Source organism: Sarcophilus harrisii, chromosome 1 (genome assembly GCF_902635505.1).
Source record: "Sarcophilus harrisii chromosome 1, mSarHar1.11, whole genome shotgun sequence".
NCBI classification, from domain to species: Eukaryota; Metazoa; Chordata; class Mammalia; order Dasyuromorphia; family Dasyuridae; genus Sarcophilus; species Sarcophilus harrisii.
The window spans coordinates 707,781,215-707,796,465 of record NC_045426.1 but is presented as its reverse complement, the minus strand read 5'-3'; the positions used below and the strand labels follow the sequence as shown (position 1 = coordinate 707,796,465).

At 38.4% G+C, this 15,251-nt stretch overlaps 1 protein-coding gene across 7 annotated transcripts in view; it reads right to left on the bottom strand.

The window, feature by feature from the left end:
- Positions 1-15,251, bottom strand: part of OSBP2 (oxysterol binding protein 2) — a 232,742-nt gene that overhangs the window by 134,550 nt on the left and 82,941 nt on the right. Inside the window, exon 2 of one of the 7 annotated variants that reach the window (XM_031948922.1) lies at positions 3,705-3,810. The exons of the other annotated variants lie outside the window; for them this stretch is intronic. Coding sequence (XP_031804782.1) covers positions 3,705-3,747 — 43 coding nt within the window. The 5' untranslated portion in view covers positions 3,748-3,810. The remainder of the gene's footprint in view (positions 1-3,704; positions 3,811-15,251) is intronic. 7 annotated transcript variants of the gene reach the window in all.

The following is a 15,251-nucleotide window of genomic DNA, read 5'->3' as shown; positions in this document are numbered from 1 at the left end:
ACCTGGCCCAGTCAACAAATCCTTATTAATACCCACTATGTCTTGGGCCCCATGCTGAGTGATAAAAGATGAACAATGATCCGATGGTCCTTTGTGCTCTTAACTTTCCTGCCTGCTTGTCAAGATCAATGAACTACTGCCTATAAGAAAATAATGGACCAACCTGGTAATGAGCTTCTCTCAGCTTAGATTAGTAGGTCCTAGGACAACAGATGAAATCATTCTTTCATCCCTACCACCCTGGGGCCCATCTTTGAAACCTTTCCAGCTTGCTAACATTTGCAAGAGTTTGAAATGTGCTGGAAAAGCCTTTGAAAACCCAGGGAGTATAGAAAAGGACTTTCAAAATAAACTTTTTTAAAGCCAATAGAAAAAAACTAAAAATCATTCAAATCCTGATAACAACCCCCCGGCAATGTGACAGTAATGGTCCAGCCAAATAAGGAGGGAGCTAGTCTAGGGACACAAAGTCTTCTTCTATCATTGACTCTCTGGGGAAATTAGCAAGTCACTTTTGTTTCTCTGACTCAGTCTCCTCATCCATAAAAATCAATCAATAAATATTTATTAATACCCACTATGGGTCTTATGCTGAGTGCTAAAAGAGGAACAATGGTCCTTTATGCTATTAACTTCCCTGCATGCTTGGATCAATGAACTACTGTCTGTAAGAAAGTAATAAAAATGAGTGATCTCATTAAAAGCCTTCATAAACCTTTGGGAAGACACTCATAGGTTCCAAGATCTAGAACAAGCTCTATTTTCCTTCTGGCCCCTGTGTCAGGAACTGTGTGGTCCAATGGGAAGAGCACTGCCTGGAAACCCTATCTCTCTAAGTCCTAGGCCCCTCAATGGACTTCAGTTTCTTCTCCCCATGGATAGCTTCTAAATCTACTTCCAGCTCTGGCTCTTAGTGATTCTGTTTAGGACAAGACCAGTGATTTCAGTAGGATAAGGAACTCCCAATGAGGAGATTCTCTACACCCATGCAGCCTGGCACCTGCTCTGTGACTTACTGTATCAGGGCATAACTGGGGCACAAAGGATGGAATGGACTGTGCAAGGCTCATGCAGCCAGGTTGTGGCACCAGAAGAACTCGGAGGCATGTCTTCTTGGCTCCAGGGCTAGCTGGACCCACTCTATCATAATCTGGAGATTCTGCAGGATTCTGTAATTCAGAAGTTGATTTCTTGGGAGTAAACAACTCTGCACTCTCAAATGAACATGGAAGAGCAAAGAAAGGGCCTTGAATGGTGATATGTTCTCTTGTGGGACCTTCCTATCAATCCAAACCACAAACGTTGACTAAGAAGGCAATGGACATTAAAGAGTGCCTCCTGCAGACTCTGCCAGGGAGTGAGATGGACAGCCTCCAGCACTATCCCACCACAACAGAGTTAGAGACAGGGAGTACCAGTGAACCAGAGGTGGGGCCTACCATGGGAGAAGAGGAGAGGGGAATGGAATTTGGGAAATGGCCAGCATGTCTAATAACCTTCAACTGTGCTGTAAAAGTCTATTTTTGTTGTTGTTGTTTTTGTTTTTCCTGAGGCATCTGAGGTTAAAGTGACTTGCCCAGAGTCACACAGCTAAGGCTGAATTTGAACTCAAATATTCCTGACTTCAGCCCAGTTCTCTATCCACTGAGCCATCTAGCTACTGCAAAGTCTATCTTTTTAATAACATTTTTTCTTAGTGATGTTCTATGCATCCAAAATGTAAAGAACTGTCAAGCAGGTGACATCATGTCACTCCTAATAGCCTGTGGTTGAGAAGAGGCATCCAAGCAATCTTCAGCAGAATGCGTGACAGTGAAGGAGCCACACAAGTCATTTAAGTAGATGGGTGGTCTCAGTATTGTCTTAGTGCCATGAAATCATAAAAGACATAAAACAATTAAAGCACACATTAGATGGCTCTTCTACAGAGGATTCACTCAAGAAAGGGTGGAACACGAAACTTAGAGGATGAATGAGAAGGCCTCGATGGACTCCAATATGCACTAGGAAGGGTAGTACCCACACTTTGGAGAACATGTCCTTATCAAATTATATGCTGTGTCCTGTGTTAGGCACTGGTAAAGGTTCCCTAGCTTTCTCAGTGCCTAGCTTAGGGTATAACATAATTTTTTCCCAACTTCAACAGCATTTTATTTTTCCAAATACATATAAAGAGAGTTTTCAGTATCTATTCCTATAAGACTTTGTATTCTTTTTTTTTTTCCTAAATTTTTCTTCCTCCCTTCCTTATCCCCATCCAAGATAGAAAGAAATCTAACATAGGTTAAACATGCACAATCCCATATTTGTCAAGTTGTGCAAGAAAAATCAGACCAAAAGGGGGAAAAAACATGAGAAAGAAAAAACAAACAAACAAAAAGAGGTGAAAATATCACATTTGAACCACATTCTGTCTCCATTGTTCTTTCTCTAGATGCAACTGGCATTTTCTATCCCAAATCTATTCAAATTGCCTGAATTCATTTAACTAGATTCAAACACCATTATTTCCTTCTGTTGTTAACAGTTTTCTTGTGGATTTATCTGTTTATGCTCAAGGCTCAAGGTCTTTTAGTTTTCTGCTCAAGGTCTTTTTAGTTTTCTTCTTCCTGAAATCTTTAGTACTTTCAGTCTTTTTCTCCCCTTATTTTCCTTTTCACTAACTTCCTGATCCCTCCCCTAAGACTGTGGTTTCCTTGTATCTCAAATGTCTCAGCCTCCTCTTACACTTAAGGTGCTGGGTTCTTTCCCTCATGCATGGTGGAGTGCTGGACACCTTCCCCACATACATAGTATCTTGTCTTGAGGATCTACCCCATCTCTCTCTATTACTTAGTTTTCTGGCCTGGTCACAGTTAAAAGCCTATTTTCCCTGTAGCACTGATACTATAGGACTGTAACCCTCAGCAAGTTAATGCTTGTGAAGGGCTGTGGCTAAACTGGCTTTTGAAACCCAACAAACATCTCAAATCTGGAGCTCAGATCCCCACTGGGGTGACTTCTGATAGAAGCCTGTATTGTCTCCTTGGATGCGCTAGTTCAGGATCTATGAATATCTGTGAAGTCCAGGTTCTGGGCTTCTATAGTTTTGCTTTTTGTTCTTTATTCTCCTTTTGGATTCTGAATGTCCTAGATGGAAACTGTTGAAGTTGTTTGATCTTGGTAAATAATTTCTGTTCTGAAGAGATTTGAAAGGTTGAAGGAATCAGAGAAAATGTTTAGTTGTCCAACTTGTTGGTCATGTGACCTGGAATTCTCACTTCTAACTTTCAGTTGTTCCTTGATTACTGGCTACTTCTCTGTTGCCTACAAAAATTTTCCTATCATCCTAAAAAAAATCCTTACTTGATCCCTCCATCCTTGATAGCTACTACCTCAAATCTTCTCTTGCATTTTGTGATCAATTTTTAAAAAAGGGCTATAAAAGGGTGGACACTTCCTCTTCTCTCTCGCTTCTTAACTCTCTACTCTAACTTAACTCTACTTAAACAACCTAATCATTTAATCAAAAGTGCTCTCTCCACAGTTATTGATAATTTCTTAATTGCCAAATGTAATTACCCTTTCTCAATCTTGATCTTCTTAACCTCTCAGCAGTCTCTGACATTGCCAATCACCCTGTTTTTGCTCAGTATACTCTTCTCTCTAGTTTTTGTTTGTTTGTTTATTTTTGCAACGCTTCTCTTTCCTAGTTCTCCTCCTACCTGTCTGATTCCTCGTCTGGATCTTCATCCAGGTTGTGCCCATCACCTAAGGTTCTGTCCTGTGTCCTCTTCTCTATACTATTTCATTTGGTGGTTTCATCAGCTCCTATGGGGGTATGGGGAGGGGAATAAGCATTTACATAATGCCTACTATGTGCCAGAACTGTGCTAAGTGCTTTCATAATTATTATCTCATTAATCAAACCTGCAAGGTAATTACTATTATTATTCCCATTTTACAATTGAGCAAATTGTGGCAAAGAGAAATTAAGTAATTTTCCAAAGGTCACATAACTGGGTCAGACAGGTTTTTCTGACTTCCAATTCAGAGCTCTACCCACTGCTGCCATGGATTTGATGATCATCACTCTGTAAATGCCTTTCAGATTCTGTCCTAAGATGTCTCCTTACCTCTGGTCCATCCTGCCTGTCTTCTCTACAAGACTGTCTCCTTGGCAATCCCCTCTTTCTTATATAGCTTCAGTCTCTCCTTCCCTACAATTTTGGTTATTCCTGGGTCTCCTTCAAACCCATTAAACCCCATCGATCCCAATGGTTGTGATCCCTTTCCTTCCTTTTCTAGCTAACCTCTGTGAGAATGCCCTTTACAACAGGTCCACCCACTTCTTTTCTCTTACACTCTTCATAACCCTCTATAATCTGGCTTCCAGTCTCATCATTCAACCAACACTGCTCTCTCCCAAGTTACCATGACCTTTCCTCCTGCCTCTCACACTGCTGACCACTTCTCTATACCTTCTTCTCTCTAGGTTTTCCTAATACTCCTCCTCTCCCCTGGTTCTCCTATCTGATTGCTCCTTCTGTCCCCTTGGCTGGGTCATACCCAAGGCCCACCTGCTAATAGTGGGACTCACACAGGTCTCTGGTCCCAGGCACTTAATGCTATCTCACAAGGAGATCTCTTCCAATCCCGTGAATTTAATTACCACTTTCATGCTATTCATTCTCAAATCTGCTAAAACAGTACTAGCCTTTCTGCTGACCCTCAGCTTCCCATCTCCAACTATCTATTGGACACCCTACAGAGATGTCCAAATTGAAGTCATTATCTTTTCCCTTGTATCATCTTCCTTCTAAACTCCTCTAAATAGGAAATCACCATCTTCCCAGTAACCCAGGCATACAAGATAAGTTGTCATTCTCAGCTCCTCATTCTCTTCCACCTCCATATCCAATAAGCTTCCAAGGCCCATCACTTTTACTTTCGTAATTTAATTAAATCCAATAAACATTTATTAAGGGCCTACTTTAATCAGGTACTGTCTGCTAAGCTTTGGAGATACAAATAAGAAAAAGAAAATCAAGATAATACCCTGCCTTTAAGAAGTTTACAGAGAATGGGGTAAGAATGCATGAGGAAAAGATGAAAAGTGCTCATGGAAACTGTGAAGTTACCTGCAAAGTTCAGCTCTAAGCCTTCAAAAAAAAAAAAAAAAAAGCTTTGAAAAGAATTCAATGCTCCACCATCTGGCCAAGTGGTCAGAGGGGGAAAGGTTCCGGAGAAGCCCACTCAGAATTCTCTCAAACCGAGTCTTTCAGCTCAGTGAACATTCTTCCCATACAGCACACATCCCCTCTTCTCCTTTGACCCTCCCACCCCTATAAATATCAGATCTTGTGCCTTGATGACTGCAGTAGTTGCTGATGAATCTGCCTGCCTCCAGCCTCCTCCCAATTCATGCTGTCCATGGGATGGTCCTTTATAAAGCACAGACCTGACCATATCACTCCCCTACTGGATACTCTCCACTCAAAAGCTATGCAGAATTTCTGTCCCTTGCTCCCCAAGCCCTGCAATATCATCAAGCAATCTAGGTGTCCTGATCCACCTCCTTAAACAGGCTTTGCAGCTTGTGTAAAAGCAAAAAGAGCAAGGTGACATAATGGAACTTCATTCTTTTATGCACGGACTGTTCTTTCTGTTCTCTTGTGCATGTGGAGAGCTCATTCACTTTGGTATTGATGCTTAGAATAAAAAAATACATTTCCACAGCACAGAGATGTGAGGAAACAGTGAGGAAAGGCTTATAATCGGTGCAAGAGAATGTTATTACATCCTTATGGCTAGAGTTGCATAATAACAGTGACCATTTTACATATGAGGAAACCAAGACTCAGGAAAGGGACTGCACTAGATCATACTCTCATCGCAGGTAAGTGGCAGGCTTAGTTCTTGAACCTTGGTTTTTAGGCTTCTTCCTTTAGGCTTCAATGTTAAGCTTCCTAGGTCTTGGCATTTATTGTCTCAGTACTGCTTGAAAAGCTTTTATTATAGGAATGAAAAGATTCACTACAGTGACACTTAGAGAAGCCAGAAGCATGTTGTGGAAAACGCTCTCCAATGAGTTGGCAATTTGGGTAAGAGAACCACTATTCCAAGGAAGCTGCTAATTAGTATTTACTTGAGGGAGTTCTGAGTTTCTGTCAAAGTGTTTTTTCCTGAGCTCCTCCATATCCTTAGTGATCTAATACTTTTCTCTATAAAACAGATGGCATCATTAAGACTATTTGTAGTTCAAATGTCCTTTTACAGGATAGGATCTTTTGAAAATTTTAATTAGCTTCTTAAGTAATGGAATACTATTGTCCTTGACAAGAAGAAGAGTTAACAATATAGGCTTTTTCCTCAGCTCTATTAAGAAGAAGAATAGAAAAAATAGGTAAGACCATGGGAGGAATATTTATCTTTGATTTGGCAGTTTTGCTCAATTTAGAACCTCTTCTACGTAGATGCCGCCAAAAGTTTCTGAGCCAGAGAACCTTTCTTCTGAAGCAGAAAGATCACAGGATTTCAGAGTTGGAAAGGATCTCAGGGGCCATCTCACCTCATGAGGACCTTACCTGACAAGTGTGAAGGGGGCGTGAAACTGTGTTCCCTTTAAAATTATCACTCTGAAACTGTGTTCCCTTTTGATCTTGGAGTCTCAGGCCCTTCTGGCCCCAGATAAATTAAGTCCCCAGGCCTAGATCCTTATCGATAACCAGCCCCGATCTCCAATTGGAATTTAAAAGGGTCTGGCATCCCCAAAAGATCAATAGGGTACTTTTGGACCAAGATTTCTTATTGAATAGCGACACTTAATTTATTGTTCACTAAGAAAGAAGCTTCCTTAGCGGCCAAATTCCTTCGGCACTTAGAAGTCAGCTTTGCTAGGAAGACAGACTTCTTAGAGAAGTTTACAAAGTGGAGGTTTGACCAGGCCTGCATTTTAGGAAAATCACTTTGGTGAATGAATGCATAATGGATCAGAGGAGAAACTTGAGCAGGCAGACTCATCAGCAGGTGACTGCAGTAGACCAGGTGTGCAAGAAGAACAGAAAGAATGGAGCAGGACACCATGTCTTTCTGTGGAGGGTTAGTTGTGGATGGAGTGTGAGGCTGTTTCCCTAAGCCTGAGGGTTGGGCTTCCCTAAGCTTGAGGGCTGGGCTTCCCTAAGCTCAGCATCCACTGAGGCCAGTTCTGTGCACCCAAAAGTTATCTGGGAAGGAGACCTGGGCTGATGAACTGTGAATTGTTTACACACTTTGAGATCCAGATTCCAAGGAAACCATTATCACAGGGAGGAAATGAAAAAGTGAGGAAGGAGTGAAATTAGGGGAAAAAAAGACTGATATCAAAAATCTGAGAAAGAAAAAAAGTTAAAAACCTTAACATAGGCAGGGAAGTAGAAAGGAAAAACATTAAAAGCAAAAGGAAATATAGTCTCCAGATCTAGGAAACAAGTTCAAGTATCCATAAATAAAGATAATAAAATTAAAGAAAATGTTTCAAATCAAATGACATATGTTCCAAATGCCTTAATATCCAAATTCACAAAGACAACAACATCTGAGTTACAGAAAATATAGACAGAAACATAATAGTGATAGGAGACTTAAATACTCCTTTTTCTTAAATAATTCTTAAATAAATACCCAAAAGGGAAATATGGAACTGAACAAATGGCTGTAAAAACTAAAGCTAAAAGACTTATGATATATCTGAAATGGGACTACAAAAGAAAAAAAAGACTGCAATTTTTCAGCACCAAAAGAAAATTTTACAAAAACTATGGATTAGAGCACAGATATACTGCAAATAAATAAAAAAGGAAGAAATAGTATAAATACATTCTTAACAGACCATATCACCATAAAAACAGTCCTTAGTACAGACCAAAAACAATAGATAAGAGATCCAACTGAAGAGTAAACAGTGAAATCTTAAATAATGAAGAGATCAAAGAACCAATCATAGAAACTTTAATTATGTGAAAGAAAATGGCAATGATGAAACAACACACCAAAATTTCTGGGATACAGCTAAAGCAGTCCTCCAGAAAAACCATATCCTCCCAAACATACATTAATAAATAAAAGAAGAATTAATGCACTGAATATGCATCTAAAAATCAAGAAAGTCAAGAAATAAAGAAACCTGAAATAAAGACAAAAGAAGAGATATTAAAATTACAGGGGAAATTGATAAAATGAAAAAACAGCATGATATTGATGGGGGTGAATCCTGAAACTGTCTCGTTTTCCCCTGGGAAAAGCATACCTTTCCAAACTAATGCCCTCCCCAAATTAAATGGTCTCATTCAGTTGAAGATCTCGGCCTGATAGTACTATTGAGTGTCTCAAAACTCCAAAATAAGTAATCTCTTTTCAAATGGAATTCTAGGCCTGGGGCATTGACAACATTGAGTGAAATCTTATTCAATTTTGAATGGAAGCCTAAGCCTCAGACAGCTAATAAAAGGCAACTCTGAACCCCTATTCTTTGCAGAAGTCCTAAACAGGATGATGCTCATCAGGAAGCTACCTTGGCAAAGCTGCCTGCCACAACTTCTGCCCAATGTGGGGATATTCTCGTTTCAGTGTTAACCTCTGTTGCCTTCCTGACAGGACCAAGAAGTCTGTCTTCCTAGCAAAGCTGACTTCTTATTGCCAAACTCTTAATGAGGAGAAAGCTTTCTTCTTAGTGAACAATAAAATTCCCTTTTGCCATACAGATTTTAGGTTTGGGAATTCCTTCACATTGGACCTGAGCCAACCAGAGGGGATTCCCCACCCCAATTCTTGCACCTCATCACAACTACCACTAGTCTCATCATTTGTACCTCATCAGGTGGACTAAGCATTTCTTCCATATAGAACATCATAAGAAATTGAATGGGAAGGATATCACTTCTGCATTCAACTTTCAAGTTAGCTTTATATAGTTTTGGTATACTCAGAAAATATGGATCAATATTAGCAGCCACTTCTCTAGTAATTATGTGAAAGCTTCTTACTCTCTTATTTTTACTCTCATCTTAATTCTAGTTTGGCTTCTGACCTCATCATTCAACAAAATTGCTCTCTCCAAAATAACCAATGATTTTTTAATGGTCAAATCTGGCAGCCTTTTCTCAGTCCTTATCCTTCTAGAACACTCTGCAGCCTCTGACACTGTCAATCACCTCTTTTTCATAAGACTTTTCATTTAATTTCTCTCTGGATTGTCATGACCCTTCTTTCTCCCGGCTCTCCTTTGAGAGTCTCCTTTGAGAGTCATCCCTTTTCAGTCTCTTTTACTACTCATCCCCTAAATGCAGGTATTCCTCCAGGTTCCCTCTTCTCATCTCCATTTATCTCTGCAGACTGAACTTTAGAAGATAGCTAGTGATTATATAAAGACCTGGAAAGATTTACATGCACTGATGCTGAGCGAAATAAACAGAACCAAGAAAACATTGTACACAGTAATAGCCAGAATGTGCAATGATCAACTTGGTCCTTCTCAGTAGTATCGTGAACCAAAGCAATCCCAATAGACTTTGGACAGAAAATGCCATCTGCATCCAAAAAAGAACTAAGGAGACAATGTAGATTAATATGCTATGTTCACTTCTTTTCATGGTTTTTCCCGTTTAATCTGATTTTTCTCTCCCAACATAATTCGTAAAACAATGTATATTAAAAATAAATAAATTCAAAAAAAAGAAGTTAGCTCAACATCTCTTAGGTGATTGAACTGAAAATAGTGCTAAGATTGTATTGTCTCTCTGTTTCATCTTTTTATCCTGATCATTTGGTGTTTTTCTTCAACATTCTTACTTTATAGCCACATAGTATTGTTTGTCATAACCTTCAAAATATCCCCTGTAATTTAGTCTCTTGTGGTACTTCTCTTCTTTAGAATGTCCTTTCCACACTTCCCAGATCTGCCTATGGAACTCATACCATGATTCAATTCAAAAGTCCCTCTTTCCATGGAACTTTCCTTGTGCCTGCCACTTGACACATTTTATAAATGTTGAATTATTGGTTAATCCATCCCCAGAAAAAAGGTAACCTCTATTTTATCTGATCTTGAAATATTCCGAGTTCCTTTTATGCATTTCTCATATTCTAATTTAGGAAGTGACTAAGAACAGATTTGAAATTAGATCTTCTTGATTCCAGGCCTATCCACTGTGCAATAGGGAAGTTTGAAAAAGAGAAGGATTTATTTTTAATAGCTTTTTATGTTTCTAAATACATGCAAAGATAGTTTCAACATTCACCTCTGCAAAAACCTTGTGTTCCAATTTTCTCTCCCTCTCTCTCCCAAACCTCCCATAGACAGGAAGTTATCCAATACAGGTTAAACATGTGCAATTCTTCTAAACAAATTTCCATATTCAGCATGCTATGCAAGAAAAATCAGACCCAAGGAAAAAATGAGAAAGAAAAAACCAAGCAAACAAACCACAACAATAATAAAAAAGGTGAAAATATTATACATTTTTATGCTACAATCCACATTTGATCTCCATAGTTCTCTGGATGCAGATGGCTCTTTCCAACCCAAAGCTTTTGGAATTGGCCGGTTGAGAAAAGTCAAGTTGATCACAGTCGATCATCCCATAACCTTGTTGTTGCTGTTACAATGTTCTCTTGGTTCTACTCACTTCACTTAGCATCAGTTCTGGGAATCCTGGCTTTTCTGAAATCCACTTGCTCATTTCTTATAGAATGATAATATTCCAGGATATTCATATACCATAACTTATTCAGCCATTTCCCAACAGATGGGCATCCCCACAGTTTCCAGTTCCTTGCCACTACAAACAGGGCTGTTACGCATTTTTTGCACATGTGGATTCTTTTCAAAGAGAAGGATTTAAAGGGAAAGGTAATTAATTTGTTAGGAACATGTTCAGTTTGACATCTCTAAGAAATCCAATTTGGAATGTCTAATAGAGAGTGATGATAGGAGGCTCAAGCTTGAAGAAGAGAATGATGGGACATATCTGAAGAAATATCTGTGAACTGTCTTTTTAGAGATAAACAGAACTAATAAAGTTATCAATAGAGGGATAAGAAAGAGAGAAGAGGGCCTAGCATAAAACTTTAAGGAATACCTATCTTTAGGAGATGATAAGTCAACAAGGAAAATGAAAAGGCATGATGAAGATAAAGGGTGAGTCGGGAGAAGGAAGGGTCATAAAACAACCACAGAGTATGAGTTTCCTGCATACCAGGCTAAACATGAGATAAACAAAAAACAGTCTCTTCCTAAAGACAACATATAGATATGTGCAAGGTACATACATTGGCATTTTTAAAAGCACTGATTATATTGAGTCCAATAAGAAAAGATGGTGTTTCAATTCTGATGGACGTGACACTTTCCAACAATGAGATGATTGATGCCAGTTCTAATGCTCTTGTGACAAAGAGAGCCATCTTACACCCAGAGAGAGAACTGTAGGAAATGAATGTGAATCACAACATAACATTCTCATTTTTGTTATCCGCCTGCATTTTGTTTTCTTACTCGTTTACTTTTTTTGATCTGATTTCTCTTGTCCAGAAAGAGAACTGTATAAATATTACACATGTTGGATTTAACATATATTTTAACATGTTTAACATATATAGGGGAGGAAGTGAAGGGAAGGAGAAGAAAATCTGAAACACAAGGCTATACAAGGGTCAATATTGTCAAATTATCTGTGCAGATGTTTTGAAAATAAAAACGCTTTATTAAAAAAAAAAAAAGAAAAGATGGTGTTTTCAGAGTTCATTCTCTTGCTCTCACAATGCCCTTGGCTATCTGTATCCCAAACCTTTGCTGCATAATGTAGGGATTAAAATTATCCCACTTACAATAAAAGAGACTGATACAGAGCTCTAAGTCAATGGAGCTTTATTAAAGAGTTCATGATCCCCTTCAACAAAGTGAACCTCAGACCTGCCTCATGCTGTAAAACGGCTCTTCCTTCCAGGGCCTGTTTTTATAGGGCTAGAGGTCTAATCATTCAAGAACAGCTATACCAAATATAGAATAATTACACTGATTGACACAGAATACTAAAATACAAAGCGAAACTAAGCAAAATTATATGTGAGCTGGACTACAAGTTGAATGAAGCAAGGGGTATCTCCATACACAATGGACAGGCTTCTCCTTAGGCTGGGCAAGAGGAAATGGTACAAGCTATCAGTCAGTGACCTAAGTGGTCATAAAATGATCATCTGCTCCTATTTGCCAAGGAATTGCTCTGGAGATACAAAAATATTTGGGGGGATTTTCCATGTACTTGTCATCTCTGCTACACTGGGCTTGACCACCATGACAAGGCAAAACAATGGTGGAGGATCCTTAGTTAACTTTTAAAGTTAAGCAAATGAACTTAGAATCTGCAGCTCACAATTCTGGGCCATTACATACAGAACTCATATAATTAATGAAATTGATGAATACTAATTGGAATAGAGTAGAGGTCCAAATAAATAATTTCTCACAATAAGTATGCACAAAATGTGTTATCTCTCACCTAGAAAAGGCTACCAAGAATGTCTTCAACAATGGAAACGGGTTTGATATGGTCAAAATTTTCAAGCAGAGCAGAATTTTCTACTTCTGGTCATTCATGAACTAACTCAAGTAAAGCATCAGGTAATTTGGAATCTAAATAGAAGCTGGCCTCAGCTTCACTTATAAATGGATCACATAAAACTCTTGGAGTATTAGTTAGAATAGAAACTAAGTTGGCTGATGAATTGGAGGTGACTCCTGACACCATATTTATACAAAGCATAGAAAAATAGAAATTAAAGGCCTTTTATAAAAGGGGCCATTTCAGTCATGGTAGAAATGATAACATAGATTTTTCTGGATTGACCATCTATGGCTTGAAGGTTGCTTTCCTGCCATAGGAGTTTTGACACAGCCCAAACCAAACCATCATTTTTTCCCTGGGCTATAATGCTGTAGCTGCACACATGTGTGAATGATGGCACTAAATTTGGAGGTTCAATTGACCAGAACATTAATTAGATGATGGAAATTTCAACAAATCTTATTTGGGTCAGCTGGCAGTGGCAAAACTCATTTCTATCTCAAATTCTTCTTACTAAAACAAAAAGCTTCTCTGCCTGGAAAAGTGAGTAATACCAGTCTTAATGGAGTTGAATATACAGATATACTCAAAGTTATGAAACTGATTCTCTCAACTTTGACTGATAGAAAATATTTTAATATTGAAGGTCACAAGATTGGACTGAGGTTTGAAAGTTTAGTGCGTATGTGTGGGAGAGGAAAGTTTCCCTCCCCTCTTTTCCTTTCATTTTTCTCTTTTTTAAGAAAAGCATCATATCTGAACCTGGAAATAAAGAAAAATGAGCCACTATGTTTTGACCTAAATAACTTTCTGTGAAATTTCAATAACACAAATGTTTAATTTTTCCGAAGTATCATTATTCTCTTCATGCTGAGGTTTGAGCCCATTTAAAATACTTGAAGGCAAACATAGAAGGTATGAAATTATCCACATTGAAAATTAGCTTCTCTGTATTATTTTAAATTTATGTTCAACAAGAATGTCATTTTATGTAATAAAGGAAATAACTTTCTGCTCCAGTTGGTATATCACATTTATATGTATTATTCTATTGTTTCATGATTTTTATGAAATTAGTCTATCTTTTAGTAAAAGCTTTAGTTTTATATATATTTTTCATGGTTATAAGAATAAGGCAATTGTCATTGAAATAAATACACTGGTAATAAAAGGTTAAAATCCTTTCCCTTCACTGTAAACTCCCCCAATGTCCAATTCTATTTCTTCTTGTAGACATTGACTCTATTTTCCCATGTTCTGATATTAAGTAAGTCCCATGATGTATCCTGAGTCACAGAACTATAAGAGCTGCCACATCTAGGAGTCCAGGAGAATATGCAAAATGTGTTCAAGGAGCAACAAAGTCTGGAGCCATTAAACCTGGATAATAGCAAAGGCCAGAGCTATTCTACCCTTTAGCTATAAAAGGAAGTAAATAGTAATCAAGGTAATTACAGTAGCATGGGAGGGATGCTTGAATTATCTTAATGTGAAAGACTACTGACCACAGATGGGGAGAGGATGTTTTGTTCTTTTTTGCCACTGACATGCTATCTAAGCCCAGAATTAAGTCAGAAAATCCATTCTCATATGAATGTAGAAGTACTAACAGATGAGTGTATATGCACATATTTGGACACCCTTCCACTGTGCTTCTCTCTGGCTTTCTCAATCTGGCAGGACCAACATGGATTTGTACTGATGCTGGAAACTGGACAGGTCACTGGTTAGGAACCTGTCTTTATGCAACTCAGTCTTAGAAATTTGTCTAGAGTGCTTAGGAGAAGTGAAATGCATAGGGTTACTCTGGCAATCCTGGCTCTTCCTGATTTCAAGGCCAACTGCCCATTCAAAATGCCACAATAATTTTCAAATACTCTGAACTCGAGGCTATTCATTCTTCCTGGCTCAGAGGTCAGTTTTCTTTCCATTATACCAATCAAAGTCCAAACAATTTGTGGAATCATTAAAATTATTTCTGAGGTTAAAATGCCAGTTTCCTTTGTACTTCATATATAAATCTCAATGCCCTCGCGACCCACTCAATGTGAAAACATTTAATAGCAAAATCAAAGATTTTCCTATATTCCACCCTATGAACAAAAGTTAATTTCCAACTGAATGGTCAGTATGCATGGCCTTAACTCCTCTCTCTCTCACTCCCCATATCTTTTGCCTAGTCCTACCGATGATACCATCCCCAAATCTCTCTTAGATATAGTCCCCTCTCCTCTGACACCACTGCCACTCTGGTTCAGACCCTTATCACTTCATTCTTGGATTATTGCAATAACCTGCTGCAGGTTAAGTTTCCTGGCTTAAATCTCTTTTTACTCCACTCCATTTTTTGCTCATTTCTCCTTACCCCCTCAAATCAATAAATTTTAGTGGCTCCTTTTTATCTTTAAGATCAAATATAAAATTCTTCTTTGAGCATTTAAAGTTCTTCAAAACTGCCCTTCTTGCTAGTCTTCTTACACCTTATACTTATAATCCACACACATATTCTTTTTCCATGAACAACATATTTCCATATTAAAAACAAAAAGCACGGCCTAGAGTTTCATTCCGGTGCCACCTTCCTAGTGCCACATTCTTACACTCTCTCTTTTAGCTTCCACTTGGCATTTCAACTTCTGCCCAAGGTTCCAGGGTTCTTATTGGTGAGCA